The 26,537-nt window shown below is 38.5% G+C and overlaps 7 protein-coding genes across 8 annotated transcripts; 2 read left to right on the forward strand and 5 right to left on the reverse strand.

The window, feature by feature from the left end:
• Positions 1 to 336: 336 nt before the first annotated feature.
• Positions 337 to 2,799, reverse strand: LOC120001673 (elongin-C). Its single transcript, XM_038850093.1, has 4 exons — positions 2,609 to 2,799; positions 2,376 to 2,481; positions 826 to 940; positions 337 to 696 (listed from the first exon to the last, which is right to left on the reverse strand). The coding sequence occupies exons 1-3, from the start codon at positions 2,718 to 2,720 to the stop codon at positions 862 to 864; spliced, it is 297 nt and encodes a 98-aa protein (XP_038706021.1). The 5' UTR covers positions 2,721 to 2,799; the 3' UTR covers positions 337 to 696; positions 826 to 861.
• A 413-nt stretch (positions 2,800 to 3,212) lies between these two features.
• Positions 3,213 to 6,794, forward strand: LOC120002785 (serine/threonine-protein phosphatase PP1 isozyme 2). Its single transcript, XM_038851602.1, has 4 exons — positions 3,213 to 3,576; positions 4,119 to 4,678; positions 4,751 to 4,968; positions 6,501 to 6,794. The coding sequence occupies exons 1-3, from the start codon at positions 3,369 to 3,371 to the stop codon at positions 4,922 to 4,924; spliced, it is 942 nt and encodes a 313-aa protein (XP_038707530.1). The 5' UTR covers positions 3,213 to 3,368; the 3' UTR covers positions 4,925 to 4,968; positions 6,501 to 6,794.
• Positions 6,795 to 7,752: 958 nt separating this feature from the next.
• On the forward strand, positions 7,753 to 10,106 carry LOC120001911 (pentatricopeptide repeat-containing protein At3g46790, chloroplastic). Its single transcript, XM_038850434.1, has one exon. It carries the CDS (start codon positions 7,866 to 7,868, stop codon positions 9,855 to 9,857), a length of 1,992 nt encoding a protein of 663 aa, XP_038706362.1. The 5' UTR covers positions 7,753 to 7,865; the 3' UTR covers positions 9,858 to 10,106.
• Positions 10,107 to 10,579: 473 nt separating this feature from the next.
• Positions 10,580 to 15,653, reverse strand: LOC120001914 (uveal autoantigen with coiled-coil domains and ankyrin repeats). Of its 2 annotated transcripts, none has more exons than XM_038850438.1 (15): positions 15,485 to 15,653; positions 15,298 to 15,385; positions 15,167 to 15,213; positions 14,809 to 14,814; positions 14,568 to 14,621; positions 14,020 to 14,097; positions 13,851 to 13,919; positions 13,620 to 13,775; positions 13,411 to 13,537; positions 12,588 to 12,628; positions 12,030 to 12,119; positions 11,833 to 11,937; positions 11,366 to 11,548; positions 11,062 to 11,171; positions 10,580 to 10,912 (listed from the first exon to the last, which is right to left on the reverse strand). In XM_038850438.1, exons 1-15 carry the CDS (start codon positions 15,518 to 15,520, stop codon positions 10,837 to 10,839), a joined length of 1,266 nt encoding a protein of 421 aa, XP_038706366.1. In that variant the 5' UTR covers positions 15,521 to 15,653; the 3' UTR covers positions 10,580 to 10,836. The 2 variants fall into 2 exon arrangements, with proteins under 2 accessions (XP_038706366.1, XP_038706365.1); XM_038850437.1 differs by having other exon boundaries at positions 14,725 to 14,814; positions 15,485 to 15,652.
• A 2,483-nt stretch (positions 15,654 to 18,136) lies between these two features.
• LOC120001920 (tropinone reductase homolog At2g29340-like) lies at positions 18,137 to 19,993 on the reverse strand. Its single transcript, XM_038850444.1, has 5 exons — positions 19,807 to 19,993; positions 19,387 to 19,594; positions 18,946 to 19,162; positions 18,712 to 18,818; positions 18,137 to 18,599 (listed from the first exon to the last, which is right to left on the reverse strand). The coding sequence occupies exons 1-5, from the start codon at positions 19,884 to 19,886 to the stop codon at positions 18,417 to 18,419; spliced, it is 795 nt and encodes a 264-aa protein (XP_038706372.1). The 5' UTR covers positions 19,887 to 19,993; the 3' UTR covers positions 18,137 to 18,416.
• A 788-nt stretch (positions 19,994 to 20,781) lies between these two features.
• Positions 20,782 to 23,214, reverse strand: LOC120001919 (tropinone reductase homolog At2g29330-like). Its single transcript, XM_038850443.1, has 5 exons — positions 22,896 to 23,214; positions 22,584 to 22,791; positions 21,468 to 21,684; positions 21,269 to 21,375; positions 20,782 to 21,155 (listed from the first exon to the last, which is right to left on the reverse strand). Exons 1-5 carry the CDS (start codon positions 22,976 to 22,978, stop codon positions 20,973 to 20,975), a joined length of 798 nt encoding a protein of 265 aa, XP_038706371.1. The 5' UTR covers positions 22,979 to 23,214; the 3' UTR covers positions 20,782 to 20,972.
• Positions 23,215 to 23,347: 133 nt separating this feature from the next.
• Positions 23,348 to 25,036, reverse strand: LOC120001921 (tropinone reductase homolog At2g29170-like). Its single transcript, XM_038850445.1, has 5 exons — positions 24,855 to 25,036; positions 24,456 to 24,663; positions 24,117 to 24,333; positions 23,921 to 24,027; positions 23,348 to 23,811 (listed from the first exon to the last, which is right to left on the reverse strand). Exons 1-5 carry the CDS (start codon positions 24,932 to 24,934, stop codon positions 23,629 to 23,631), a joined length of 795 nt encoding a protein of 264 aa, XP_038706373.1. The 5' UTR covers positions 24,935 to 25,036; the 3' UTR covers positions 23,348 to 23,628.
• Positions 25,037 to 26,537: the final 1,501 nt, after the last annotated feature.

Here is a 26,537-nt window from a genome sequence, read left to right on the forward strand (position 1 = left end):
CCAACAAGAGGAGTTCCCTCAGCAAGGATTGCCATATACAAAGCCTACCCTGCATCAGTGTGTCCTAATATGGCAATCTTGGCTGCTTTTGAAGATGCTATTGCTTATAACGATTTCAATAAATGGATACCATGCATTGGCATTTGACAAAAAGGAAAAAGATACTATAGCGAATTGGAGAAAGGAATACATACCTCAAACTCTGCTGCCAACTATGGCCCTGCACGAGGATCAGTGTCAAGTGCGGCGCTGTGGATGCTCACTGTTGCAGCAAGCACTACAGATCCACGAATCATCGACAAATCAGTACTTGACATTGGGAAGACACTACAAGTATGTGCTACGCACTGATGTCTTGCCAAGTCTTTGATTGATCTCCCCCAAATGAACCGTAAAGTACATATCCACATCAACTATCACCAGTTACCAATTACAATCCAGACATACAGAAATCATACAACATTCATAAAAAATTCAAATTAGCAGACTAATACTGTAACGATGCTCCAGTACATTAAGTAAATTCATTAGCCTACAACACTAAATTTACATCATTTGGTAGATGCACTTCATTTTGCTTGGTTAACAAGTCCAAACAAGGATTAAAACAACCACCGCTTTACAGGATAACAGTAAAATCCAGCTGCATAGCAAGTTCTTATTTTTCTCGGGCGACAAGAACATCGTTATGAAACCCTGTAAATAAACCCAAAACAAGGATGCTAAAACCAGAGTAAATTTATAAATAAATAAGTAAATGTATGACACAATTTACAGCTAATATTTGTTGTACTTTGGGAAACAGTTAAGAGGCAGAAGACTTACTTTGTCAGACACCCAAGAAGCATAATTTTTTTTGGTTTAAGTATGGAGATAATTAGCAGCCATCATCAGCTCCAGGCTGATTTCAGGTTCAATGTGGAAGTCCGTCTCCTTTCCACTGGGAAAATTATAGATTCATGATAATAGTGTGATAAAAATCAAGAAATTTCAAAGTTTCAATTTACGTTTGGATGAATATCAGCAAATACTGGGAGCTAATTGCCATAGTCAACAAGTATAGATAAAAGGAAGATACTAGTGGTGCAGATAAAACAACTTTCCCTTTGCTGAAGCAAAGAATTTTTAATCATTGGATCGTAACACTCTCCATGTAATATGGTGTGATTAACAGGCCATAATGTTGACATGCATAACGTCACACAAAGTATAAGGCTCCCCACTCGTCCCGAATTCTTTGCTCCCACTTATGTTTCCGCAAGTTGAAAAACCAAGCCAATCAGCTCAGAATTATTTACACGCCTAGTCAGATAGTGAAAAATATACACCACAATGACTAAGTAACATAGGGGATTCAGACAAGTGCATTCCTCAAGAGTTCAGATGTCAAAATAGAAGTCATTGCATTATGAGACCAAAGGCATCCCATGAGACAAAGGCACTGGATGAGAAGAGACTAAAAAAGGTATGGCAAAAGAAAATAATGGCTCCAAATAAATTCAATTATATGATGATATTATCTAAGAATCTGCATTGCATAATTTCACAAAAACACTTGATTTTGTAGCAGAAAAATGGCTTTATGTTTTGTGATGGCAAATCTATCTTAGCGAGATTGCCATCCAGGAGTCTCGTGTACGTATGTTGCATTTGCAAGTGATTATCTTCCACATCAAACACACTCCTTTTGCATGTGAGCCACATGCTCTTTTATCTCACTCAAAACCCATGCTTCACCATCTTCCAAGATGAGTGACTATGTCCACCCATAGTCTACCAGAGAGGTCCTTTTCATATTCGTGGAAAAGTACTATCACAGGCCACCTTTTATTACATCCTTTTTTTCTTAATAAAAGACAGAGTGATTACACTTTACACCTATCAACATATTTTGACAACCAGGATCAACTTGAAATGCTCAACAATCGTTAACTGTTACAATGCATATTAGCAACATATCTATATAATAGGATGATTCATTATCAGACAAAACCTTTTGAGGACCTATCGCAAAGTACTTCAAACAAATATCTCCCTCCATCATAAATTGTGAAGAACTTAGACATTCGATTGGTACAAACTGACAATAATAAATTAGCAATCATATATTTAATTTAGGGGAATAACTCATACAAAACATCAGGATAATCCTAATTTTATACATTTGACACAGCAGAATCATTTTAACTATTCCCTTCATATCAGTTCGACCATCTAATATATAGTCACAACTTCCCACATCCATTGAAAAACACAATTCAACAAACTTGATATCAATGATCAATGCTAACAAACTTCGATATGGAAGGGATTCGTGAAATATATGCAAAAATATATATAAACACACGTATGAATAAGGTGTCAAGAACCAGTACCTGGCATATTGAAGAGACCAATAGAAATACTTGCAGATCTTCTCAAGAATGGTGGTGCTTATCTCGGGGAACCTAACTTCGCCGTGCTGCGTCTCCGCGAAACTCCCTGGCCCAACGCCCAATAAAATTATAAATCTTTAACATAAATTTAAATGAAATTATACTAATCAAGCCTAGAATCAGACAATTCATCAGGCAAATTGAACTCGAAACCCCAAAAACGCAAGACAGACCTGGAGAGGTGAGCATGTTACGTATGGTTTGGGAGACCATGGCAGCCTCCTTGTCGATGACAAACTCGAAGCCCTCGGAGCTGATTAGCTTCACTGTGTCTTCTTTTCTCATTTTCTTGTGATTTCGATTTGGTGATTTTACTGCGAGAGAAGAGTATCGATTAATGGCCTCCTAGTCCTACGAGATTGCAGAAATGGAGGGTTAAAAACGTGAAACAAAAATGACACTGGGTGGACCTTCTTGTGGGCCTGCTAAGCTGGGCCCATCAAGTTCCTACATGATTGTTTGTGCGATCCAGAACTCCAATACATATTTGAGCCTTTGAGGTTGAGGTTGGGGGGGTCCATGCTGACTGCGGAGGCCTTCTGTTGGGCCTGCCAAGCATTGCCTGGTTGTAGAGGCCCAGATGTAGTATTCCAGAAAAGAAACGAAACCATAAACTGGCCTAGCCCATTTAAAATCTTGCAGAACTATCCGGTAGCCATGAGCCGGCCGCAGTACGATAAATTCAAGATTTGTGGATCCCAGAGTCCCTTGCCATAGGCCCAGAATCATACACGGAAAAAAAAGAAAAAAAATAATAGTTTTAAGAAAAAAAGAAAAAGACCTACTCGCATCGTCTCTCAAGTCTCATCCACCTAAGTCCGAACCCACAAACCCAATTCGAAATCCACAGCAAGCTTCTTGAAGTTGTGGTCTTTGAATAACTGGTTGGACAGATTTGAGAAAAGATTTCGTCTTTTGGGGTTTCGGTTTAAGATGGCGCAACAAGGGCAGCCGCCAGCTGCCATGGATCCTGCAGTATTGGACGATATTATCCGAAGATTATTGGAGCACAGGCTCGGGAGGTCGGGGAAGCAGGTTCAGCTCATGGAGGGTGAGATCCGCCAGCTCTGCACTGCATCCAGAGAGATATTCCTTCAACAACCCAATCTTCTTGAGCTTGAAGCCCCAATAAAGATCTGTGGTACGCTTTGATTTACGCCTCTTTTTTTTGTGATATTTTTTTTTCTTTTTTATTTGTGCGTATTGGTGGATTTTTATTGCTCAGGGTTAGAGTGATAGATATGAAATTTAGGGCTTTTAAGGATTTTATTGATTATATATTGGTTCTGGGTCAGTTTATTTTTCTGTGTAGAATTTGATTTTGCGACTGGTTGGCAATGAGGGAGGTTTGATTGGGTGTTTGTTATCCATATTATTTGGGTTTTAAAAGTTCGTGCTTTTATCATCTTGTCGTTTAAATGAGAAGAAATAATTCTAGAGTTGAGATGGAAAATGTATGGCATAGGGTGATAGTTGGATACAACGAGGCTTTGAGAAGATTATGTAACTGTCTTGGGGAAGAAAGAGGTGGTGAGGGCCATTCTATGTGGAGAACCTGAGTCTATTTGTAGATTTAGGTTATGTCATGTTAGTATTATTCAGTAGCTGTATATTTCTTTTATATCACTACCCTTCCAAGTGTTTATATTGATCTTAGTGGTTTTTTTCCTCTTTTTTGGGTAGGTGACATTCATGGGCAGTATTCTGATCTTTTGAGGCTCTTTGAATATGGGGGATTTCCTCCCCAAGCCAATTATTTGTTCTTAGGGGACTATGTGGACCGTGGCAAGCAAAGTTTGGAAACAATATGCCTTCTGCTTGCTTATAAAATCAAATACCCTGAGAACTTCTTCCTTCTTAGAGGAAACCATGAATGTGCTTCCATTAATCGGATTTATGGATTTTATGATGAATGTAAGCGCCGGTTCAATGTAAGACTTTGGAAAACCTTTACTGATTGTTTCAACTGTCTTCCTGTGGCTGCACTAATAGATGAGAAAATACTGTGCATGCATGGAGGCCTTTCCCCAGACTTAGAAAATTTGGATCAAATTAGGAACTTATCTCGCCCAACTGATGTTCCCGATTCCGGTTTGCTTTGTGATTTACTTTGGTCGGATCCTGCTAGGGAAATCAAAGGTTGGGGAATGAACGACCGGGGAGTCTCATACACATTTGGGCCAGATAGGGTGTCTGATTTTTTAATGAAGAATGATATGGACCTTGTTTGCCGTGCCCATCAGGTTAGTTATGCTTGCTTCGTTGTTCATTTTTCTTTTTGATTCACGATGTGAACCATGGTGCTCACCTTCCAGGTTGTAGAGGATGGATATGAATTCTTTGCCGACAGACAGCTTGTTACTATATTTTCTGCCCCAAACTACTGTGGTGAATTTGATAACGCCGGTGCAATGATGAGCGTTGATGAAAGCCTAATGTGCTCTTTCCAGATTCTTAAGCCTGCAGATAAAAAGTTCAAATTCACATGAAAAAAGATACGATGATCCCTATATGGATTGTCGCGATTGCCAATGTAAGTTTCATGCTGGTATTGACTTCTTGATTAAATTTCTCTTTTCGGATGACAGAAATTATGTAATCAATTTTTTTAACTTCTGATTGTTTTGGAAAGGTTGATACACTTCTATCTTTATATGTGGTGGGTTTTGCTTACTCTTTTTCTGTTGATTTGAGCTTTTTATTAAGTTCCATTATGTCTTTTGGAATTCCTTTTCCTTCATTGAAGCTGCTTGAACTTGGATTTTGGTAGCAATCGAGATAGATTTTTGATTCGAGAGTGGAAGTGTCAAAATTAGGGACTTGAGTTACAAATTGAATTTGGCTTGGACAGTTTTAGGTAGCTTGATTTGGTCATTTGGTTAGAGTCATTGATCTTGAGAAAGGAATGCATTTGGATGTACAAAGGATAGTGTGAAACAAATGCCTTTTTGTTGCTTTTAATGGGAGTTATACTGGCAATTTGGTAATTATCTGTGTTGTTTTGTTCCTCTATCTTTCATATATATCATATATTATATATGCTTCATGAACTGTTCAGAATTGGCTGGTATAATTAAATTGGCCTCCATTGTTGGCACCAACGTGGCTACTGCCATATGTCCTTGCCGTTTCTGACCAACAAATGTGTTATATCTCCAATCATCCCTTCCTGGAGCAACAGGCAATTGCTTTGCCATCGACTGACCATTGTGAATAATGCAACCTGGTGTACACTCACAGTTACTTGTCTCTATCTCTATAACCTACTGCCTACCTGACTGGTCCAACATCTCATCCATCATTAGTTCCATAGATTTCATCACTATCATTGTATCAGCATTGCCACCGCCCTGCACTTCCTACTTTTACCTGACCAGTCCACTAGATGATGTAATCAATTGCTACAACATATTTTGGTGTAGACCATTCAAAAAAACATATTTTGGTGTGGTAAAATCAACCTGGTTTCGTGTTGCCAGTGGGTTATGTGGTCTCAATAGATGGGATTATTATTATCATTGTCATTGCTAGTCTACTACTGCCATTTAATCCGGTTATATGACTACTAAGCTATGCTCACAATATACCTTGGGTTGGGGTCCTTGTAAAATCCTTTGGGAATCAATCATTTTTTGCTTCTTCCATGCCACCGGAGGAAACATTCTGATATAGGTTTTGGTTACATCTCATATTTATTGGCTCACGATATCAACTCCCAATATGCTGTTACTGCACTGCTTCATGTATTTTTATGATCATTCATTTTTTTTCAAAAATGTTTTTATGTTCCATTTAAGTTTTTTTTTTTTTTTTAATGGAAATTTTTTATTAAGGCACCAAGGAGGTGCAACCCAGGAGAATTGCAGAGAGGAAAATTTCATAAGATCAAAAACATTCCCTGAGAAAGAAAGACTCCATGATTTAAGGCAATCGAACCATCTATCTATGAAACTGTCTAAACTAGTTTGGATGTTGTTGAAAATTCTGTTGTTTCTTTCAATTCTTATATGTTCCATTTAAGTTGAAAAACTTTTTTACAAGCTTCTTTCCATTTGTGATCTAAAGGAAACCATTGAAGATAAAGCTGTGGTGGTGTTGAAGCTCTTTCAAGTGCAAGCTGAGTGAAAGCACTCGCTTGAAAGCTCCTCAAGATTCAGAGTTTCCCATACCTGTATTTGTAATGTTTTCAATAGTTTCAACTTATTTTAAGACATTATTTTGTTTTAGAAGATCAACATTCCGACTTGGTTTGGAGCTGACTGTTCTTATGGGCATCGAGACAGGCCACGGAGTTTCTTTTTTTATAATTAAAGTTGTGTCTGCAAAATTATGGTGATGAATGCCCATCTACAATATGGATGACTCTCCAATCTCGCATTAACCAGACTTGCAATGTCAATATTTGATTTTAGATGTTTTCTTTTCGTTTTGGATTTAGCTCCTGACTCCGTCAGGGCAGCAATACATACAGGTGTGCCATTATACATATGCAGGTTTGTGCACCTCTTTTGGCTAAGAGCATGCTTCATTTAACTGTTTTGTTAACCTGGGAATTGTGAGGCCGCCTGTCTATACTTTTGAGGAAGATGTGGACTTCATCGGTGTCGTTGAGGGGTATAACCACCCTCATATTCCAAGAGTCCACCTACAAAAGAATCACCCTCTCCTACCACCGTCTCATGGTGGTTATACCCCAGCATCCTAAAGCCCACCCGTCAAAGCACCATCTACTTATAAGTACCCACCACCACCAGGCCACCACCCTCATTTGGTGGTCATACTCCACCCACATTTAAAAGCACCACTATCCCCATACAAAAAAAAAAAAAAAAAAAATATCACCACTTTCTCATTGTGGTCATACTCCACCCCTCCAAAAGCCCACTACAAAACCCACCATCTCAGAAGGACTCGCCACCTTCTCCCCCACTCCTAGGTATCCTCCAGCCCAGGCCCATTTAGAAGATCTCTGAAGAAGTCCAAAATCAACAAACCCTGCCTTCGAATACCCATTTAAACACTATCGACCTTGGTAGCTCTTTCGTTCAGGTGATTCAACACAAGATTCTAAGAAAGACCTCTATCGAACCCCTTCTCAGCAATCTTATGGGAATTGGCATAGGTGTTACAGGAGTTGAGACAATCTAGTGTTAATTTGGACTCTCGGAGTCCAACGACTCAAAAGTCAAAACAAATCCCTCTTAAACCCTTCTGATGATAAAGATGAGAAAAAAACTAACCAAATCAGAGTTGAGACAATCTAGTGTTAATTTGGACTCTCGAAGTCAAGCGACTCAAAAGTCAAAACAAATCCCTCTTAAACCCTTCTGATGATAAAAGATAAAAGATAAATGATGAGAAAAAACCTAACCAAATCCATGAACGTCATTAAAGCCTCTGCTAGGATTTAGCAACGTGGGATTCGCCAAAATGAGGGCGTTTTACACTCCACAAGCTGCCCAACCACCTTCCCACACGTCTTTCTTCCACAATCCAAACCACCTCCATCTAAAGCCTCAGAACTGCACCGTTGCTTTGAACTCCCCCAACTCCAGTACTTCTAGCGCAGCCATCAAAACTACCGACCACAATAACCTGTTTATACAGTCCTTATGCAAACAGGGCAACCTCAAACAGGCCATTAAGGTCTTGGCTCGTGAACCCTACCCCACCCAGCACACCTACGAGCTTCTAATCCTTGCTTGCATCCACTTGAACTCTATCTCCGATGGCCAATTCGTTCATCACCACCTCCTTGATAATGGGTTTGACGAAGATCCGTTCTTGGCGACAAAACTTATCAATATGTATTCGGAACTGGACGCCATCGATGACGCACGCGAGGTGTTTGATCAAATTCCCCATCGAACTATATATGTTTGGAATGCCCTCTTTCGAGCGCTTTCGCTGGCAAGCAAGGGTGAAGAGTGCTTAGAGTCTTATCGTCGAATGAATAAGATTGGAATTCCATCTGATAGGTTCACGTATACATATGTGCTCAAGGCTTGTGTTGTATCCGGTTGTTCGGTTTCTCTTTTGAAGAAGGGTAAGGAGATTCATGGGCATATATTGCGACATGGTTATGAGGCAAATGTGCATGTTATGACTACTTTGTTGGATATGTACGCAAGGTTTGGCTGTGTGTCTTATGCAAATCATCTGTTCAGAGAAATGTCAGGGAGGAGAAACGTGGTTTCTTGGAGTGCTATGATAGCGTGCTATACTAAGAATGGGATGCCTTTTGAAGCATTGGGAGTGTTTAGGGAAATGATGACTAAAACCAACGATTCAATTCCTAATTCGGTGACAATGGTTAGCGTTCTTCAAGCTTGCGCCGCGCTTGCTGCTTTGGAACAAGGGAGGCTAATTCATGCATATATTCTTAGGAGGGGGCTTGATTCAATTCTTCCACTCATAAGTGCCCTTGTGATAATGTATGCAAGATGTGGTAAGCTTGAGCAGGGGCAATGGGTTTTTGATAAGATGGATAGGAGAGATGTTGTTTCGTGGAATTCCTTGATTTCAAGTTATGGAATTCATGGGTTTGGAAAAGAAGCTATTCAAGTTTTTGAAGAAATGATCCACCATGGAGTCTCGCCAAGTCCAATTACATTTGTTAGTGTTTTGGGTGCTTGTAGCCATGCAGGGCTTGTTGAGGAGGGGAAGATGCTGTTTGACTCGATGAGTAAAGAACATGGGATATATCCAAGCGTGGAGCACTATGCTTGTATGGTAGATCTCCTTGGACGTGCCAACCGGTTGGATGAAGCAGCAAAGCTTATACAAGATATGCGGATAGAGCCAGGAATTAAGGTTTGGGCTTCTCTGCTTGGATCATGTAGGATACATTGCAATGTTGAGCTTGCAGAGATGGCAAGCAATAGGCTATTCAAACTTGAGCCCGCAAATGCTGGGAATTATGTCCTCCTTGCCGATGTCTATGCAGAAGCAGGTATGTGGGACGAGGTGAAAAGAGTGAAGAAGCTCTTAGAAGCTCGAGGGCTTCAAAAGGTCCCTGGTCAGAGTTGGATTGAAGTTAGAAGGAAAATCTATTCATTTTTAACTGTTGATGAGTCTTCTCCACAGAAGGAGCAGCTCCATGCTTTGGTGGTAAAACTATCAAAAGAAATGAAGGAGAAAGGTTATGTTCCGCAGACAAAAGTTGTGCTTTACGACCTTGATGCAGAAGAGAAGGAGCGGATTGTATTGGGTCATAGTGAAAAACTAGCTGTTGCGTTTGGACTCATCAATACCAGTCATGGGGAACCAATTCGGATTACCAAGAACCTGAGGTTATGTGAAGACTGCCATTCATTTACCAAGTTTGTCTCCAAGTTCACGAGCAAAGAGATTCTGGTTCGAGATGCGAACCGCTTTCATCATTTCACTAATGGAGTTTGTTCATGTGGGGATTACTGGTAACTATGTGCACTGCTCATTTTGTTACATTTGTCATTTATTATCTAATAATAGTATTTATGAGATTCTCATCATAATCCAAGAACTTTCATAAATGTACAATACAACACATGTTCTTTTTCATATGAAGTCTGCGAGAGAGAATTCTTGTTCCAATTTACTTTGCTCATTTCATATTTGCAATTGTATGTGCACTCTGTGTGAAAGGTGACCCATAAGAAGTTGGTTCTTTTACCATTGCTATTACTTATAAGTCGCTGATTCTTATTTCAATTTACTTTGCTCATATCATATTTGCAATTTTTGTGCTCTGCGCGAGAAGTGAACCCGTAAAAAGTTGGTAGAAGTTGGTTTTTACCATTTTTATTATATATGTTGTGTTTGTAAGAAAGGCAAGGATAAATGGTTCTGATGGCATCTAAGCCCGTTCTCATGCTTGCGGTAAAGCACTCCTCATCGTCCCTGACAAGAAACCTTCACATGTAACTGGATAGGGTTAAATTTGATGGTGATAAAAAGTTGTAATACTGAGTTCTACCAGTTTGAGATTTGCACCATAATGCAGATCATCCTTTTTCTGACGAGAACGCAGTATGATTAGTGTCATAGCTTGAACACGGCAAGCATTCTATTTACTGCCCCTTGCTCATCTCTCACAGAGCTGGAACCCTAGCTCTCACTGTTAATGTTTGCAAAGATATACAATTTAAGTGTAACATTGTAGATGACAAATGATCATATATTCTCTGTAAAGCTAGTGACAAAGGTTTTATCGTTCAAAAAAAATTACATGGATGTAAGGACGGATTTCACAATTGAAGCTACTCAAGAGTTGCTTTTTAAACAATTCAATATCCAATACACAATTTGGAAACCCCGTATTATCTGAGTTTGTGAGGAGATTTCCTACTTCCAACATAACATATTGCCACTAGGTTTTCACGCAAGAATTGTTGAAAATTTGACTGGAGATTATCCACGTTTACCGCACAGCCATAGAGCCATCTTGTTTCATTTTGATGAGACTACTCTCAAAGCTCCGCAGCACTGGTTTGTATCTGAAAATTTTCATTTTTCGTGAAAAAAAGCATTAGATGAAAGCAAGTCCCTTGGCCCAATAAAAGGGGGAAAATATCAAGGAACAACTTTTTCACGGGGGTGAGTGGAGGGAGGGGAGTACACGAGGAGTTAACTACCAAAGACTTACAGGCGTGCGAGACCATTGTAAGCTTGCATGGCTTGTTGCAGTTGCACCGAAAGCTGCAAGACCTCTGCTGATAGTACTTCTGCTCTGCTCTGTTCACGTCCAAGTTGGCCCTTCAAATAACCAACAACAATTAGGGGAAAAACTCCAGAACTAGGAACATTGTTTTAGATACTTTATTTGAATTTTACAAATAGATGCCAAAATATGAAGCTTAGAAGACAATTTCAGTCTGGACATCCAAACATTATTAGTCCACGGTCAGCATGTTCTAGAGGAAACAGAACCTCCCATCATTGAGACTAACCTTAAGAACAAGGATTTCAGTCGTGTATGCCTGTGAGACAGGCTCATTTGCCCCATCTCTCTGAGGCTCTGCTGTGCCTTCCAGGATGCCCCTATCATTTGAAGAGATTAAACTAGTCTGTTCTGTTCTCAGCTTATCCAGAACCACATGGAGTTCTTCATTTTGCTTAAGACAATCTTTCACCTGTGAAGTTCCGTGTTAGTCATGTTACCGATTTGGTGAAATATAGACTACCCTTAAAAAAAATGTCAAACTCCACAGATTTTAGCCAACATAACATTTCCAAGAGGCAAGAAGGCGGGACTAAGCAACATATACCGACCAAAAGAGGTCAAAGCCTATTAGTTCAATTACACAACCATAGTCCATAGAGGCTTTAATGCACTAATAACAATGAACTATGGTACTAAACTAAATGGACAAGATTAGGGCACCAGCAAGAAAGAGAGAAAAGTTAAGACTGCTACCTGATTCTCCCAACGTTTTGCTATGGCCATTGCCTCTTCATATGAAGTTGAAAGATAAGAATTTTCCTCAAAGAGCTTCTCTATCTCTGAGGATTGGTTATCAATCTGTCAAAGTCATTGCATCACTTGGCCTTAATATGGCAAATTAGGTTCTATGCCACTCATATCCATATAGAAAATATAGAAAAACATTGTACCTCCATTAAAAGTTTTTGTCTGGTATTTTCCAATCTCTCCACTGCTACAGCCATATCATGCAACTGCTTCTCAAGCTTCTCCTTGTCTTCCTGCAAAACAAAATATAAGAATCAAACAAGAAAAAATAAGGCACTAATTCATTCCATTCATCTCCATGCATTAGCATGGAATGAATCAATGAAGTACTAACAAGAACGGAACTACTTATGGACTACAACAAGAAAGGAAACTAGTCAAGGATCACAAAAAGAAGTCAGGAAACAGATAATCAATGCTACGATATGGTCACCCTCAAATGCTTATAGGCCAGGTGGAACAATCATCTTAGTCCTGCCTCCTAAGCATAAAAGGGAAAAGTAAAAAACCAGACAGCATTTATTAAGAACCTACTAGATGCCCCTTAATAGTATCATCTTGTACTTCAAAATAAACAGAGAACTTACTAGATATGACCAAAGTAGATAAATAGATAGAAGCTAAAAGAGTTCCAAACTGTACGTCTGTAACACATTTGCAATTATCATGAGAAAAATTATACAACAAAGACATTTCCTTACCATTGAAAAGGCCTTGTGAGTCACTTTTTCTGAGGCATCTTCTGCAACATGCAAACAAAGGTACGTGAGTTTGAAAAACACAACATCAAAACACATGAACTAACTAAGTCCATGGGATGTATTAGAATCAGAAACACGTCTTAACAGTAACTGGAAATGGTTCAGCCTCAAGACTAGGGAAAAAAAGATGCCCCCCAACAATTTCAAAGCAGGTTTCATAAGACTGGGATTTGCTCCAATTACAATCCACTCCAATTCACATCTCGTTGTGAAAATATGGTCATGTCAACTGAAAAGTTAAATTGATTTTTCTGTTCTTCAGTGCAACTCCAAGATTGCACAAATGGTTTTACACTATATTTAAGTTGGAGGAGATAGGAATGGGAATAAATCTAGATCAGGTTTCATAAAGACACTAGGACAGAATCTCGGAATGACTAGGCATCAGCCAAGACTCTTGAGATTTCATAACTATCTTCTCCTTCCTTTCAAAAGCATTATAGTACCTTCAAATGTTGGGGTATGAATAAGCTCGTCAAATTTCCTTTTGAATAATTTGTGATGCTACTGATACTCTTATGTCCATCTGATACTTTGACTTACTAGCTTGCTTGACCATTACTTTAAACTGATCCACGAATGGAATCCCTTTCTTATTACATCTACTATTCATCCTCCTAACTATTGTGTCTACATTATCTTACATGGGAAGACAGGATTCACATTAAGTAGTGTAGTGAAACCAATACAATTCATCAGGAACGATACCAATAATGATGCTAAAATTCTAAAACCAGTTTGTGAATACTTATGGACCCCATACCCGAGGCCTTTTTGATTGTAGCTGCCAGTTTCTGCTCTAGCTCTTGCTTTTCAGACATGAGGATGGCACACCGAGTTTGCTCCTCCGCTAATCTTTGTCGCTCTTGCTGTCTTTGTAGCGATTCTTGCTGCATGTTTCCAATCACCATGAGACACTTACAAGTGAACACTGAAGAGCAGGAAAACATAAAATGACAACAGCATTCCAACCTGCAATTCAGATTTAAAACTAGCTATCTCTTTTTCCAAGTTTTGTATTTGCTCTTGTGAAGTCCCAACAGAGGCTATTCCACCATGGGGGCCACTCATTGCTTGTTGCTGCATAGAATTTAGTTCTGCTCTCAGGGCTGCTGCATCTTCCTCTGCCTATTGCAACAAACTAAGTAAGAAAAGAAAAATGAACTACAATCACCTATCAAATACAGAATTTAGGTTGCATACTCTGTATTGTTCATCTTCAGCTTCCTTCAGGCGTCTCTTAAGTGTGCGTAGCTGGGCTGAGAGGTCCTCCTACACAAAAACATCAGACTTTATAAGTGAAACATGGGGAAGAAAGTAACATCAACCAATATGCAATACCCAAAAAAAAAATCATACAAGTCGCGAGTACCCGTGCAACAACTGCTGCATCTTTCTCCATAGCTACATCCTTGAGGGCTTTTCTCAAAGATGGCACAGTGTTCTGCTCCTGCAGTTTACCCCGAAAAATACAAATATATGAAAGGAAATAGGCAGAACCGAACTAAAAGGATAAACTAGGAAATCCCATGCATTTCACATAAACATCCAGATCATGTTAACACATGCAAGTATCTAATGGGATTTCAGACCCAAGGTTATATTGTCATATAATAAACCATCAAATCACGCAAAAGTAATTTTATTATATCAAGGCATCGCATGGGTGAATACTGAATACAAATCCTTTGAGCTCATGCTTGTTATATCGATACAACCAAAAAACGCAATAGAGCTGACAGAAAAGTTTTTGCAAAAGAAACCAACAAATGCATTTTTCATAAGGATCATAGTTTCAGCAAAAGAAACCAACACAAATATCATAAATAACTGGTGTCTGCAGGATGAACATTTTCAAAAATTCATTTCTGTAAACCACACAAGAATATTCAAATTACAGAGAGTAGTTACTTCACTTACCAAATCATTCAAGCTTTTCTGCAGCGTTTCATTCTCAACCTCCTTTGTCTGAAGCTGCAAAAGGAGAGAAAAATAAACTAAAGCCCCATTGACATTACACAGAGATCTTCTATGTAACCTAGCTCTCAATACAAAGCAGATAAGAATATGATTACACCTTTAAAGATAATATCTTGTTCTTTTCTACCAAATCCGAGTTCTTCTTCTGCAACTCTTGTAGCTGAGATACTAAACCACTCACGTCTGTCTGCACCAGCAAGTAAACAGTATGAGAATGTTGATTCAGCCACACAAAATACATATGAAAAGATGAGTCCATAAAAAGTAGCGGAAGTTTGCAATTATTTACAGTCAATGAAGATTGGAAGGAATTCTTCAATGCAAATCAGAACCATAATTAATATTAACAAGAAATTGATTCTCTTAAACGAATAAAACTGTTACTTGATCAAGTTCGCCCTCCGCATAAAGCTAATTCAACATAAATCCCAAACATAACACAGTTTTTCTCGTATTTGTATATAAATTAATAATTCAAGCAACAAATTAAAAATTCTACGAAAAAGCAAGCGATTCCGAAGAACGAGCTGAGCCCTCACCTCAGAGAGTCGATTTCCGCTCTCCGATTTCCTAATCACCGGGACATCTGTTCAGGATTGAATTGATAAGCAACCGAATCGGATTCAACAAAAAATATTCCAAATAGATTAAAAAAAATCGAAAGAGAAACCATTAGTGCTAGAAGCTGTGCTCAGATCGGGTCCGGAAGAAGTTTTGCTCAGTTTCTGTGCTGCTCTCTTTTGACGAATGTCCTCCAACTGCAGTCCGAAAATAAAGTTAAATGTAAAATTAAATTAACGCAACATAACGAAAAAAATCAACTCGCAAAAACCAAACGGAAACATCAGATTTAGTACCGTTCGTCGGCCGAGAGACGCATGATGCCCGTCCATGGCAATGAGAAGATTCAAAACTGCAGGGGATGCTTTCCCTCTTCGACCGTCAATCTTCTGTATGGGATTTTCTATTTGAGCATTGCCCGAACGCGTCGACTACTCAACGTAGACGATAACCAGCAGTTTGGACCTTTGCGCCCATTGTGGGCATACATGGGTCATAAGGTCTTAAAAAAGTTGAAATCATATTGGATACAGTCCACCCAAACTTTGGGCCTTTGGGCCCATTATAGCGGATGAACTAATTCCCCCTTCTTTAAAGTTTATACAGCAACCACGTACAGTGCATGTGGAGCAAGCCACAAAGGTCAACCAATTCAGCTTGATTGAAGGTGATATATGCCTTCACATAATGCACAATATGATTTTGCTGGCATCCTGTCAATTAGCGAGCTAATCACATGTAGAAGGATCTGTCATTTATCGCTTGCACATGGATTAATTGGTTAAAATTGCATTGGTTGGTGAAAAAGTTATAGAGCATAAATCAAACAGTAGAAGGAAGGGGAAGACAAAAGGGGATCGAAAAGTTTCCTTCAGCGTCTTTTGTCAAGAATTCTTATTAACTAAGCAACTGGTGTTAATAATTGAAGCTTGCCTATAGTAGAGTTGGGCAAGAAACCTGATAATACTTTATACTTGGTCACTTGATCGAGCTATGAAGTGGAGGAGTATGCTTGGCTGCCTCCCAGGCATTCAACCAAAAGATAAAATGAAAGGAGAATCAGAGAAAATCTCAAGAAAAGGATCATCCTCTCGGAATTTGCGTACAAGTAGTGGTAGAAGTGGAGGATATCATGGAGTTGTGGGTGCTGAAGGTAGCCATCATGGATCTGTCAACAATGATGCTGGCATGGCAGCTGCAGTGGCAATGACCGCAACAGCAGCGCATGTGTCTTCCATGGAAGGAAGTGCAGGTTGTGGTAGTTCTCACGGTGGTGGCGGAGGCGATGGCTGTTAATGTATATGCTTTTTAGGTACTCAATTGCTAGTCAATGGAGGTATTTGATACAGTGATATATCAAAGGTACTGATCAAAAAGTAGTTTCGTTGTTAATTTGATTGATGGAAATATGAGGAATACTGTAAGCTTGGCAAGGCTCGGTGTCTAAAAATCGATCTGTTTAATGTATTGGAGTGTGTTTAATAATGATATTGTAGATCATTATGTACTGGAGTACTGATTCCTACAGTAAGGTATCATTTTCAATCCCAAATAGAAGGCCTGGATTCTGATTACAACACATTTATTCAATTGCTACCGTGTTAAGTTGTCAAGCACATGATTTTTCTTTTTAACCGAGAACGAAATTTGCCCTTTAGATGGTTGACATGAGCCTAAACTTAGACCATCACATCCGCTCACGCAGAAACATGAGAGTGTGATGCCATTTTGGCATAAGCAGATTATTGGTTGTAACAATCTTACTATATGAACTTTTATACACAATTTACTTCCCTTTCAAAGTCACACTTAATTACCAGATAAAAGTTGTGTCAAATATTGTTGTTTCACTCAGTTTAGCAGAGTACCCGCTGGCTTTTAGGATGACAATTGGTACCGAGTTGTAGGAGGAGGACGAATAGGAGATTTGATTCCTGTAGTTGCCAAGACATGGGAGGTCGTAGAATGAGCTACGGCAGAAAGTTGGTACATCGATGGACTGAAGCGTCCCGAATCGCCTGGAAGTCTAGCATACGGTGCATTCTGTAATCCATCAAACCAGGAACTTTCCATGGTTGATTGCCCAGCAGCTCTGTACTGAACTATGACTTTGTAGATGAAAGGTATCAGACCCTCCATGTGTTTGTCAATATGTCTGAAAGAGAGACAGAGAGAGAGATTTGTAGGCTGCCCAGAGGAGCTGGGACTCATTCTTTAAGACAAGGTAGAGGTAGATAAACATGAATTGGTCAAACGTCCATTTTCCTTATAAACCAGATATGGGTCAGTGGGAGGTAGAGGAAAACGCCCTTCAAGCTGTCGCAACTCTTATAAACAATTCATCGGTAAATCTCAAAAAATCACGTTAGAAATTGGAATTTGCCGCAAAATTTAGCGGATTGTCCAAGGGAGTAATTTAGATCTTATTTGAGACAAAGGGTCTTGTCGGTTGGTATCTCCTTTTCCTGCACAAACTCAAACGTCGGATCTCGGACGCGATGATTGTTTGTAAGTTGGAATATAATTTGGATTAAGCGTATGTTGGAAGCCTGATCTGGGCAACAATATGATGCGGCAGTTGAGACCATGAATGGGCTTTGAGTGGGCTCTGCAGTACGCAGCTAAGTCCATTAAAAGAGTTGGTATAAATTCCCCCTTTATAGACAATTGACATTAAGAGCATCATTAGTTTCGAATTTTCGATCTATCGATCTATTTTCCTTTTTCATTTTGGTTTGGACTCTAGCAAAGCTACTGATGTGTTTTGGATTAGGGAAAGCTCGGCTCCGTTTTCACTCACACACGCCCGTTTCGGGCAGAGACATGAACGCCACCTAGAAAAAGACCTCCTTTGGCTCTGCCAAGCCAAATACTGGAAGAGATAAGAAAAAACTGACTTATGCGAATCTTGATAGTAACATCTGTGATACAAAGTGCAATTCAGAAAGTAAAGCGTGGAAAGGAAGCTTTAAGCATCACATACCACCATGGATATCTGGTTCGGAATTCTTAGTTGTCTTCAGAAAGAGAAGAAATCACCATTGACAAGTGATTTCAACAACGCTTGCAAGGTACATAAGTTTATCCTAATTTTGTTGTGTTACAACATTAATAAACGAGGTGCAAAATACCACAATGCATATCCAGTTCAGTTGTCACTAGAATTAAACATGAAGTCTTGAGAAGGAAATAGGTTTGAAGGTTTTTTGATACCAGTGAAATGATCTTTCACGGAAATGAGAAGCCATTCACTGTCATACCACCATCGACGCAAACAGTTTGTCCAGTTATGTATGACGCTGCAGGCATGCATAGGAACGCCACTAGAGAAGACACCTCCTTTGGCTCTCCAGTGCGCCCCATAGGAGTTCGAGAGTTAACAGCCTCCAAAAACTTTTTGTCTTCAAAGTCCTAAAAAAAGCAACACGTCCAGGAAGATCAAGTTATACATATTCGCAGCTAAGGCACAACCCATTATCTATGTGTGTATTATACATATATCAGAAATGGAAAATGAAATTACAAGTTTGGTAAGCTCCGTCTTGATGAACCAGGGCGCAACAGCATTAACCCTTATATTGTCTTTTGCCCACTCGCATGCGAAATTCTTTGTAAGTTGGATTAAGGCTCCTGTGGAAATAGAGATTATAGTATCATACAGAAAAGATTATAGAATTTAAGGCCCAAACGTTCAATTAATCAACCCATTGTGTTCCAACACAGATAAAGAAACAAAAATTTAAAAGAGAATACCCACCTTTGGTCAATGCATATATCGACCCAACACTCAGTGACACGACACCAGCAACAGAGGCGGTGAAAACAATGCTTCCTGCTCCTGAATTTTTCAAAAGAGGATGGGCAAGTTGGGACAAGTGAAAACCAGATTCGACATTGGTGCTCATTAGAAAAGAGAAATCATCGGCTGTGAACTCTGTAGTCGGCTTTCCTAATCCCGTACCCACATTGTTTATCTAGAACCACAAAGATAGGAGGAAAAAAATTCAAGCCCAGTGGTAGAAGGATCCACCATTGCTAGTCTAGATAAGACAATTTTATAAAGTCTATTTCAGCGTTATGAATATTCAATGATCCGTGCATCAATTTATAATTCTGGTGAGAGATGAATGAATACATAATAAAGGCGATTAACCACTGGATCATCTGAAAAAATAAATCTGTAGTGGGTGAGACTCACAAGAATGTTGAGTTTTCCATTGAACTGAGAGGAGACAGTGGCCATTAGCTCTTCTCTTTGGGTTCGAGATGTTAAGTCACAGCAAGAACCAGTGACTCGGAAACCCTTGCTTTCCCAATGACGCAAGCGTTCAATTAGCTTGGATTCATTCAAAGAGCATGTGTGCACTGTTGCTCCCAGTCCTGCCAATTCCTCCACTACTGCAAGCCTGGAAATTAACAATTTGGATTGCTTAATTAAACAAATATCAAGGTAAATCAACAAAGCTATATAAAGAATTGGAAGCATGAGCCTGGTAATTAACAGTTCGGATTGCTTAATTAAACAAATGGCAACGGAAATCAACAAAGTTAAATCGAAGAATTGAGGACGCATGAACAAAAGGGAAAAATTTTAAAAAGCGTGTAGAGAAGGAAGAACCCGATTCCACTGCTACCACCGGTGACAAGAGCAGTCATTCCTTGAAGAGACCATCTACGATCGACGCTATTTCCGGCCATTTCTCTCTCTGAGTTTGCCTCGATTGCTCGCTCCAAAATGATTCAAGACGGAGCAGATCATAGAGAAGAAAAACCATCGCGCCTTGACTTTTCTTTGACGATTAAGCATTTTTTCCCAATTAGGCCGCCTTATTTTTCAATAAAGAAAAAAGGCATAGCACGTGTTCGCATAAAAGTCGAGTGGATGGCGCTCTGCCGTGAAAAAATTTAAATGAGAAAAAAAAGAAGCATTTGGAATAATGAGCACTGCGATTCAGAATAAAGAGATAGGTAACGAGCTGGTAATTAGGGATTAGGAATTTTGATTTAGGTGTTGGGTTGGACTGGGCCTTATCACTTGGGTCAGGCGTCATTTTTGATATACGGGCCTACTGATGACAGGGTTCTTTTATATAGCAGTTGGGCTATAGCTTTTTTGAGTGGGAGTTGGATCGTCACTCAATAGTGTACCTGAAGGTCCAGACTTTATGTTCATTAGGCCCATCCCGTAGAGTTTATCAGCTTATAAATTGTTAAAAAAAAAAAAAGAAAACCCTTTGAAATCAACTATATTGGCAAACGTGGGAACAATCGATCACTTTTACGCCATTACAAATAGGGAGTTGGGGCTCTGCTGCATATTTTGTGTTCCAATCAATTCTACGAACCCAATGATATATATTCTTTGTTGTCTGAAATGAAAATCAAATTAATCACAAAGATAACTAGGTGATGTTGCAGGACCATAAGACTCCTGTATGGAGTTGAAAAATTTATATGAAGACAAGTAATAAACAATGGAAATAGTTGAAACCTAATCCAATGATGCGTGTCTGTTTAATCATAAAATTATTTGGTGGCAGGTTCTCATCATGGACAGATTGAATCACATGAAAAAAACAAAAATGGCAGATAATCAAGGATAAATTTATCCCAACAACAATTATTTTAATTGATCTGAAAAGTCCTTGCTTATAGTTCAGAAAGAATATGAAGTTTCAGTCATTTCTTCATGATTCAAAGGTCCAAACATCTCCATGCTTCTTATTATTACAGCACATAAACCGGCGAGTTTATTTGAAGCATAGATTCAGATTCAGCATATATTTATGGAAATGAGAAGCCATTCACAGTCATCCCTCCATCAACGCAAATAGTCTGTCCAGTTATGTATGAAGCTGCTGGCATACATAAGAATGCCACCAATGAAGACACCTCCTTTGGCTCTCCTGTGCGTCCCATGGGAGTTCGAGATATTACAGCCTCCTTATATTTTTCATCTTCCAAATACTACATGGACACCAACAACGAAATTAATTAACATATATATTAGGCAAATTAAGAACAACTTCCATACATACATACATACAAACATATATATATATAGATGGAAATGAAATTACAGCTTTAGTAAGATCTGTAATGATGACCCAGGGAGCCGCAGCATTGATTCTGATACTGTCTTTCGCCCACTCGCACGCCAAATTCTTTGCAAGTTGATTCAACGCTCCTGCAAATACCTCAATCAATCATATTAAACTCTGTATATAGCTTCTGTATATGAACACCATTAAATAATGAAATCCATAATCAAAAGTTCACCTTTGGTTAGTCCATATGGAGCTGAAAGGCTTAACGAGACAACCCCAGCAACCGAAGAGTTAAAAACAATGCTCCCATTTCCTGAATTTCTCAAAAGAGGATAGGCAAGTTGGGACAAATGAAAACCAGATTCAAGGTTGGTGTTCATGGTAAACGATAATTCATCAGCTGTGACTTCTGTAGCAGGTTTCCATATTCCTGTCCCCACGTTGTTTATCTAGTGCCATCGAAAAGGAAAAATTTTGGATTAATAGCACATTTGGTCATTGAAAGATACCCCGTGTTTCAAACTTTCAATTTGCACAATAAAAGATATTTTGTGTCAATTTGATACCTCAAAATTTCAATTTGTGCCAAATTGCATACTCAGTCAGATTTGTTCAATTTAGGGCAACCCATGTGACATGTTGACTGATAAGTTACGACTTACGAATAACACGTTTAAAAAGAATTTTCACATGGAATTAATGCAATAACCTAAAAAAATGATGTGGACAAATTTCTGCATGACACTTGTAATTGTTATGTGTATTCAAATTGTCAACATATGTGCCAAATCGAACATTTGGAAGTTCATTTTTGTTTCAAATCACACATTGAAACAACATAATCGATCTATTAAACTATCACGCATACAATCGACAACCTACTTACCAGAAACATAGAAGAATCACGATCGTCAAACGAGAGAGTGGTGATCGACAGTGGGATTCGAGTTTTGAGATGAACTGCATCTAGGGTTTACTAGAGAGTGGTGATCAAGAGTGGGAATGGAAATATCGGACTTGGGGTGTTTTAGGGTAATTGGTTAGGCACGTAAAATATTGCCATGACATCATTGTTTCTTGCATTGTTTGTCACGTTAACGAAACTTAACGGTCAACATGTCACATGGCCGCGTTGACTGTCCTAATCTAGGCAAATTTGACCGAGTATGCAATTTGAGACAAATTGAAACTTTGGGTATCAAATTGACACAAAATATCTTCTAGTTTGTCAATTGAAACATGGGGTATCTTTTAGTGATCAAATGTGCTATTAACCCGATTTTTTTTTGGATGCATTGGTATTTTAATGAAAATTTCATCACAAAATCTTGTAAGTGATCATACTTACAAGGATGTTAAGTTTGCCATTGAACAGAGTTGAAACATAGGCCATTATATCTTCTCTTTGGGCTCGAGAGTTTACATCACAGACTGAACCAGTCACTGCAAATCCCTTTGTTTCCCATTCGCGGAGGCATTCATTGAGCCGGGATTCATTAGAAGAGCATGTGTGCACGGTTGCCCCCATTCCTACCAGTTCCTCCACTATTGCATACCTGGTAATTCAAAGTTTTGTGTTCGAAAAATACATTAACAAATTCAGATGAAACTTAAAAAAAAAAAAAAAAAAAAAACAAAGCATAAAGAGAGAAGGAAGAACCCAATTCCGCGGCTACCGCCAGTAACGAGAGCAGTCATTCCTTGAAGAGACCATCTACTATCCTTACTGCTACTTGCAGACATGTCTCTGTGAACTCGCTTCCCTGTTTTTGTCAGGACTCTTGAGTATACTTGCTCTGCTATTTGCTCAAAATCTGCTTGCTACATGTAGACATCAACAAGACAACAACAGTTGCGTTACGTGAAAGCCCAATGTCGCACCCCGTGGAGTTTGTGGAAGAGAGAGAGAAGCGTATGATACTGATGTTTGATATTTCTATTGAGATAAGCTGGAAAGGGCTGGCAATCAGATAACAATTTTGTGGTCGGTGGGGGGGGGGGGGGGGTTTGTGGTTTTCGAATTAAAATAAAAACACAAAAAAAATGTGGTCATTTTAAATTGTAGGAGAAGAAAAAGCGATTGGGAGAATCCTGGGCCTAGAAGAATTCCTGGAATACACAATCCCACTTGACAAGCCCAATGGGCTCTCAAGTACAGCCCACATCAGTTTCTTCAATTGGGCGGTCACATTTATTGGGTCAGGGCAGGTCCAAACTCCAAACTATGGAAACAGACATACTCTTTGCGCAGCATACACTCTCTGAATTCGTCTCTTTGACTCTTACAGACCCAGCACTTACGACAACAACAAACGTGAAAAATCTGAACATAACATTTCTAGAAATAGAAAAACAGCGAGTACTAGATCTTAGAATTAAAACCCGCCAGGTTTTTATGGGAATGAGAAGCCATTCACAGTTGTCCCTCCATCCACACAAATAGTCTGGCCAGTTATGTATGAAGCTGCAGGCATGCAAAGAAATGCCACCAAAGAAGAGACCTCTTTCGGTTCCCCAGTACGCCCCATCGGAGCACGAGAGACTACGGCCGCTCCAAATTTTTCATCATCAAAATACTGCAAGGACAACAAAACATAGATGTTCATCGAAGTCATGAACTTCTAGAAAATTCCAGTCTCTGCACTAATTTATCAATGTAATATATAGTTATCAAAGGGATATTACCGATTTGTTAAGCTCCGTGATGATGAACCCGGGAGCAACAGAGTTAACCCTTATATTGTCCTTTGCCCACTCACAAGCCAAATTCTTCGCAAGTTGGTTCATTGCCCCCGCAAATACCAATCAAGTTTACAGCTTCTATTTATGGATGAAATTCAATTAAAAAAACCAGAAAGAAGAGGGGGACAAAAAAAGTTACCTTTAGTTGCTCCATATATAGAGCCAACACTGAGAGACACCACACCAGCAACGGAAGACAAAAAAACTATGCTCCCAGATCCTGAACTTTTCAGAAGAGGATGAGCAAGTTGGCACGTGTGGTACGCTGATTCAAGATTGGTGCTCATCAAAAACGAATAGTCATCAGCTGTGAACTCCACGGTCGATTTCCTTATGTTTGTCCCAACATTGTTTACCTAGAACCACAAAAAATTTGGCACAACAAACCCAAAAACAGATTAATGAAAATTACTCTGTAGATCTTTTTATATTTGTTTGTTCCACACACACATTCTTGTGACTTGTGGGTGAGACTTACCAATATGTTAAGTTTTCCATTAAACAGAGTGGAAACTTCAGTCATTAGATTCTCTCTTTGGGCTCGAGATGTTAAATCACAGACTGAACCAGTAACTTGAAATCCCTTGCTCTCCCACACACGTAAGCATTCCTTAAGTTGGGATTCATTTCGAGCACATGTATGCACTCTTGCTCCTAGTTTTGCCAATTCTTCCACCACTGCAAACCTGGTAGCAGTTGGTGGCAGATAACATCATAACAATATTATATCATGCAAAAACCAAAAACGCCCTAATCGAATGAGAGAAATTATACTTGGATGGGTTCATCACAGAAGTTGAAATAAAGCTTTCAGGGCAACGAGAACAAAAATAAAGCAAGAGAAAAATCATTGAAATGAAAGAAAGAGGAGAAGAACCCGAGTCCTTTGGTTCCACCGGTGACGAGAGCAGTCATCCCTTGAACAGACCATCTTGTGTCTTCCCTGCTTCCAGCCATTCTCTCTGTCTGTGAGTACTACTGGCGCCCTAAAATATGAATCACAACAACTGATAAGTGATAACACTATCTTTATGGTATGGCCAAGTGGCCAACAAGAACTTCAACGGAAAAGTATACAAGGCTGACGCCAGGCCCGTCTCTAGCATTTTAGAGGCCCTAGACAAGTTAAAAAACTGAGGCCCTCATTCCCTAAAATAATTTTTTTTTTTTTATAAATATGAAATCTAGCATATCTAATAAATTCAAAATGCAATATAATTAGTTCTTAAATACAAATAAATTATCACCAATATCCAATAAATTAAGAGACTCAAACTTATAAATTTATCACATCAAATGAAACCAAATAACGCTAAACCAAATAACTCATGGGGGAGGGGCCTCACTTGTACGGTTTGGATTTGATTTGTTACCGCAATCAAAGTTATAGGTCAATGAATTACACCTTTTAATTTTTATGTATGTCATGGCATGTCATTTTGTATTTGGGTTAATGGGTTTGTTTTCTTAAATAGCAATATATTAGGATTTTTTTTTTCGGATTTGGGGGCTTCGCAATTCGTTAGAGTCTACAATTTATATTCAATGGTGAAGAAAAAGACATACAAATTTTAAAAATGAAAAAACAAAAATATAGTGTAATGTGACACATCTCTCAAGCCATTGGATTCCAATTGTAAGCTCTACAATTTGAAACTAATTGTGGAGCCCCCTAATCCATTTTTTTCTTATATCAATTGACAAGTACACTGTACTGCCTATATACACCTAAAAAGATATACAATTTAATGAAAAGTGAGGTCCCTCTCTCATGAGAGGCCTTAGGCGACTGCCTATCTGGCCTCCCCTTGGAGCCGGCTATGGCTGACGCCATCATTTCCTATTTTCCTCCATATGAAAAATATACAAGGCCAAATTTGTTACGCATCTCATTATTTCATTTTCGCTCATATCAGCGGTTGGGCCACCCTGGTCCAATTTTTCCTCTTTGATTTGCAATTCCGTTTGATACAGCGGAAAGATTGATTTTCAATACTGACCGAAAAATATGCTGAGCTTAAATCTGTGAAATATGTTGAAGTATTTGGTGAACTAAAAACTAAAGTTAACGGAAAAACTATTCAAATAAAGTATTATAATATTAGGTTTTTACTTTTATATTAAAATTAATCTAATAAATATAATTCTTATTAAAATTAATTTTAAGTACTAATTACTAAATATTTTTAATTATTAATTAATAAATTTAAATATTTTTTATTTTAAGTATTAAAACTGTTAAAATATTTTTCATAATTTTTTAATCATTTTGTTATTATATTTAAGCTAATAAATATAATTTATTATTAAATTGTTTTTATATCAAAACTAAAAATGTTAATTAGTAAAAGAAATAAAATAATAAAAAATAATGTTGTAAATATTAATAAAAAAGTAAAAGAAATTAATGTCGTAAATATTAATAAAAAGTAAAATAAATTAATGTTGTAAATGTTAATAAAATAAAATATTGTAAATATTTAAAAATAATAAACTGAAAATGTTTTTTCAGATAATACATGTTAATATGCATGTGGGCCATTGTTTATTAAAAAATAAT

This window comes from Tripterygium wilfordii, chromosome 7 (assembly GCF_013401445.1).
Source record: "Tripterygium wilfordii isolate XIE 37 chromosome 7, ASM1340144v1, whole genome shotgun sequence".
NCBI lineage: Eukaryota > Viridiplantae > Streptophyta > Magnoliopsida > Celastrales > Celastraceae > Tripterygium > Tripterygium wilfordii.

Excerpts from the sequence above, each read along its gene's own strand:
- LOC120001911 (XM_038850434.1), top strand. The coding sequence starts at position 7,866 with ATGAGGGCGTTTTACACTCCACAAGCTGCCCAACCACCTTCCCACACG.
- LOC120001673 (XM_038850093.1), bottom strand. The coding sequence starts at position 2,720 with ATGAGAAAAGAAGACACAGTGAAGCTAATCAGCTCCGAGGGCTTCGAG. Across the intron at positions 2,482-2,608 it reads TAACATGCTCACCTCTCCAG|GGAGTTTCGCGGAGACGCAG; the intron begins GTCTGTCTTGCG and ends GCGTTGGGCCAG. Across the intron at positions 941-2,375 it reads TGGTCTCTTCAATATGCCAG|TGGAAAGGAGACGGACTTCC; the intron begins GTACTGGTTCTT and ends TAATTTTCCCAG.
- LOC120001914 (XM_038850437.1), bottom strand. The coding sequence starts at position 15,520 with ATGGACGGGCATCATGCGTCTCTCGGCCGACGAACG. Across the intron at positions 15,214-15,297 it reads CACAGCTTCTAGCACTAATG|ATGTCCCGGTGATTAGGAAA; the intron begins GTTTCTCTTTCG and ends AATCCTGAACAG. Across the intron at positions 12,120-12,587 it reads CTCACAAGGCCTTTTCAATG|GAAGACAAGGAGAAGCTTGA; the intron begins GTAAGGAAATGT and ends TTTGTTTTGCAG.
- LOC120001920 (XM_038850444.1), bottom strand. The coding sequence starts at position 19,886 with ATGGCCGGAAATAGCGTCGATCGTAGATGGTCTCTTCAAGGAATGACT. Across the intron at positions 19,163-19,386 it reads ATGGAAAACTCAACATTCTT|ATAAACAATGTGGGTACGGG; the intron begins GTGAGTCTCACC and ends TTGTGGTTCTAG. Across the intron at positions 18,819-18,945 it reads GATATATGCATTGACCAAAG|GAGCCTTAATCCAACTTACA; the intron begins GTGGGTATTCTC and ends CTATTTCCACAG.
- LOC120002785 (XM_038851602.1), top strand. The coding sequence starts at position 3,369 with ATGGCGCAACAAGGGCAGCCGCCAGCTGCCATGGATCCTGCAGTATTG. Across the intron at positions 3,577-4,118 it reads AGCCCCAATAAAGATCTGTG|GTGACATTCATGGGCAGTAT; the intron begins GTACGCTTTGAT and ends TTTTTTGGGTAG. Across the intron at positions 4,679-4,750 it reads TTGTTTGCCGTGCCCATCAG|GTTGTAGAGGATGGATATGA; the intron begins GTTAGTTATGCT and ends CTCACCTTCCAG.
- LOC120001919 (XM_038850443.1), bottom strand. The coding sequence starts at position 22,978 with ATGTCTGCAAGTAGCAGTAAGGATAGTAGATGGTCTCTTCAAGGAATG. Across the intron at positions 21,685-22,583 it reads ATGGCAAACTTAACATCCTT|ATAAACAACGTGGGGACAGG; the intron begins GTAAGTATGATC and ends CGATGGCACTAG. Across the intron at positions 21,156-21,268 it reads TTACAGATCTTACTAAAGCT|TATTTGGAAGATGAAAAATA; the intron begins GTAATTTCATTT and ends GTGTCCATGTAG.
- LOC120001921 (XM_038850445.1), bottom strand. The coding sequence starts at position 24,934 with ATGGCTGGAAGCAGGGAAGACACAAGATGGTCTGTTCAAGGGATGACT. Across the intron at positions 24,028-24,116 it reads TATATATGGAGCAACTAAAG|GGGCAATGAACCAACTTGCG; the intron begins GTAACTTTTTTT and ends TGGTATTTGCGG. Across the intron at positions 23,812-23,920 it reads TCACGGAGCTTAACAAATCG|TATTTTGATGATGAAAAATT; the intron begins GTAATATCCCTT and ends TTGTCCTTGCAG.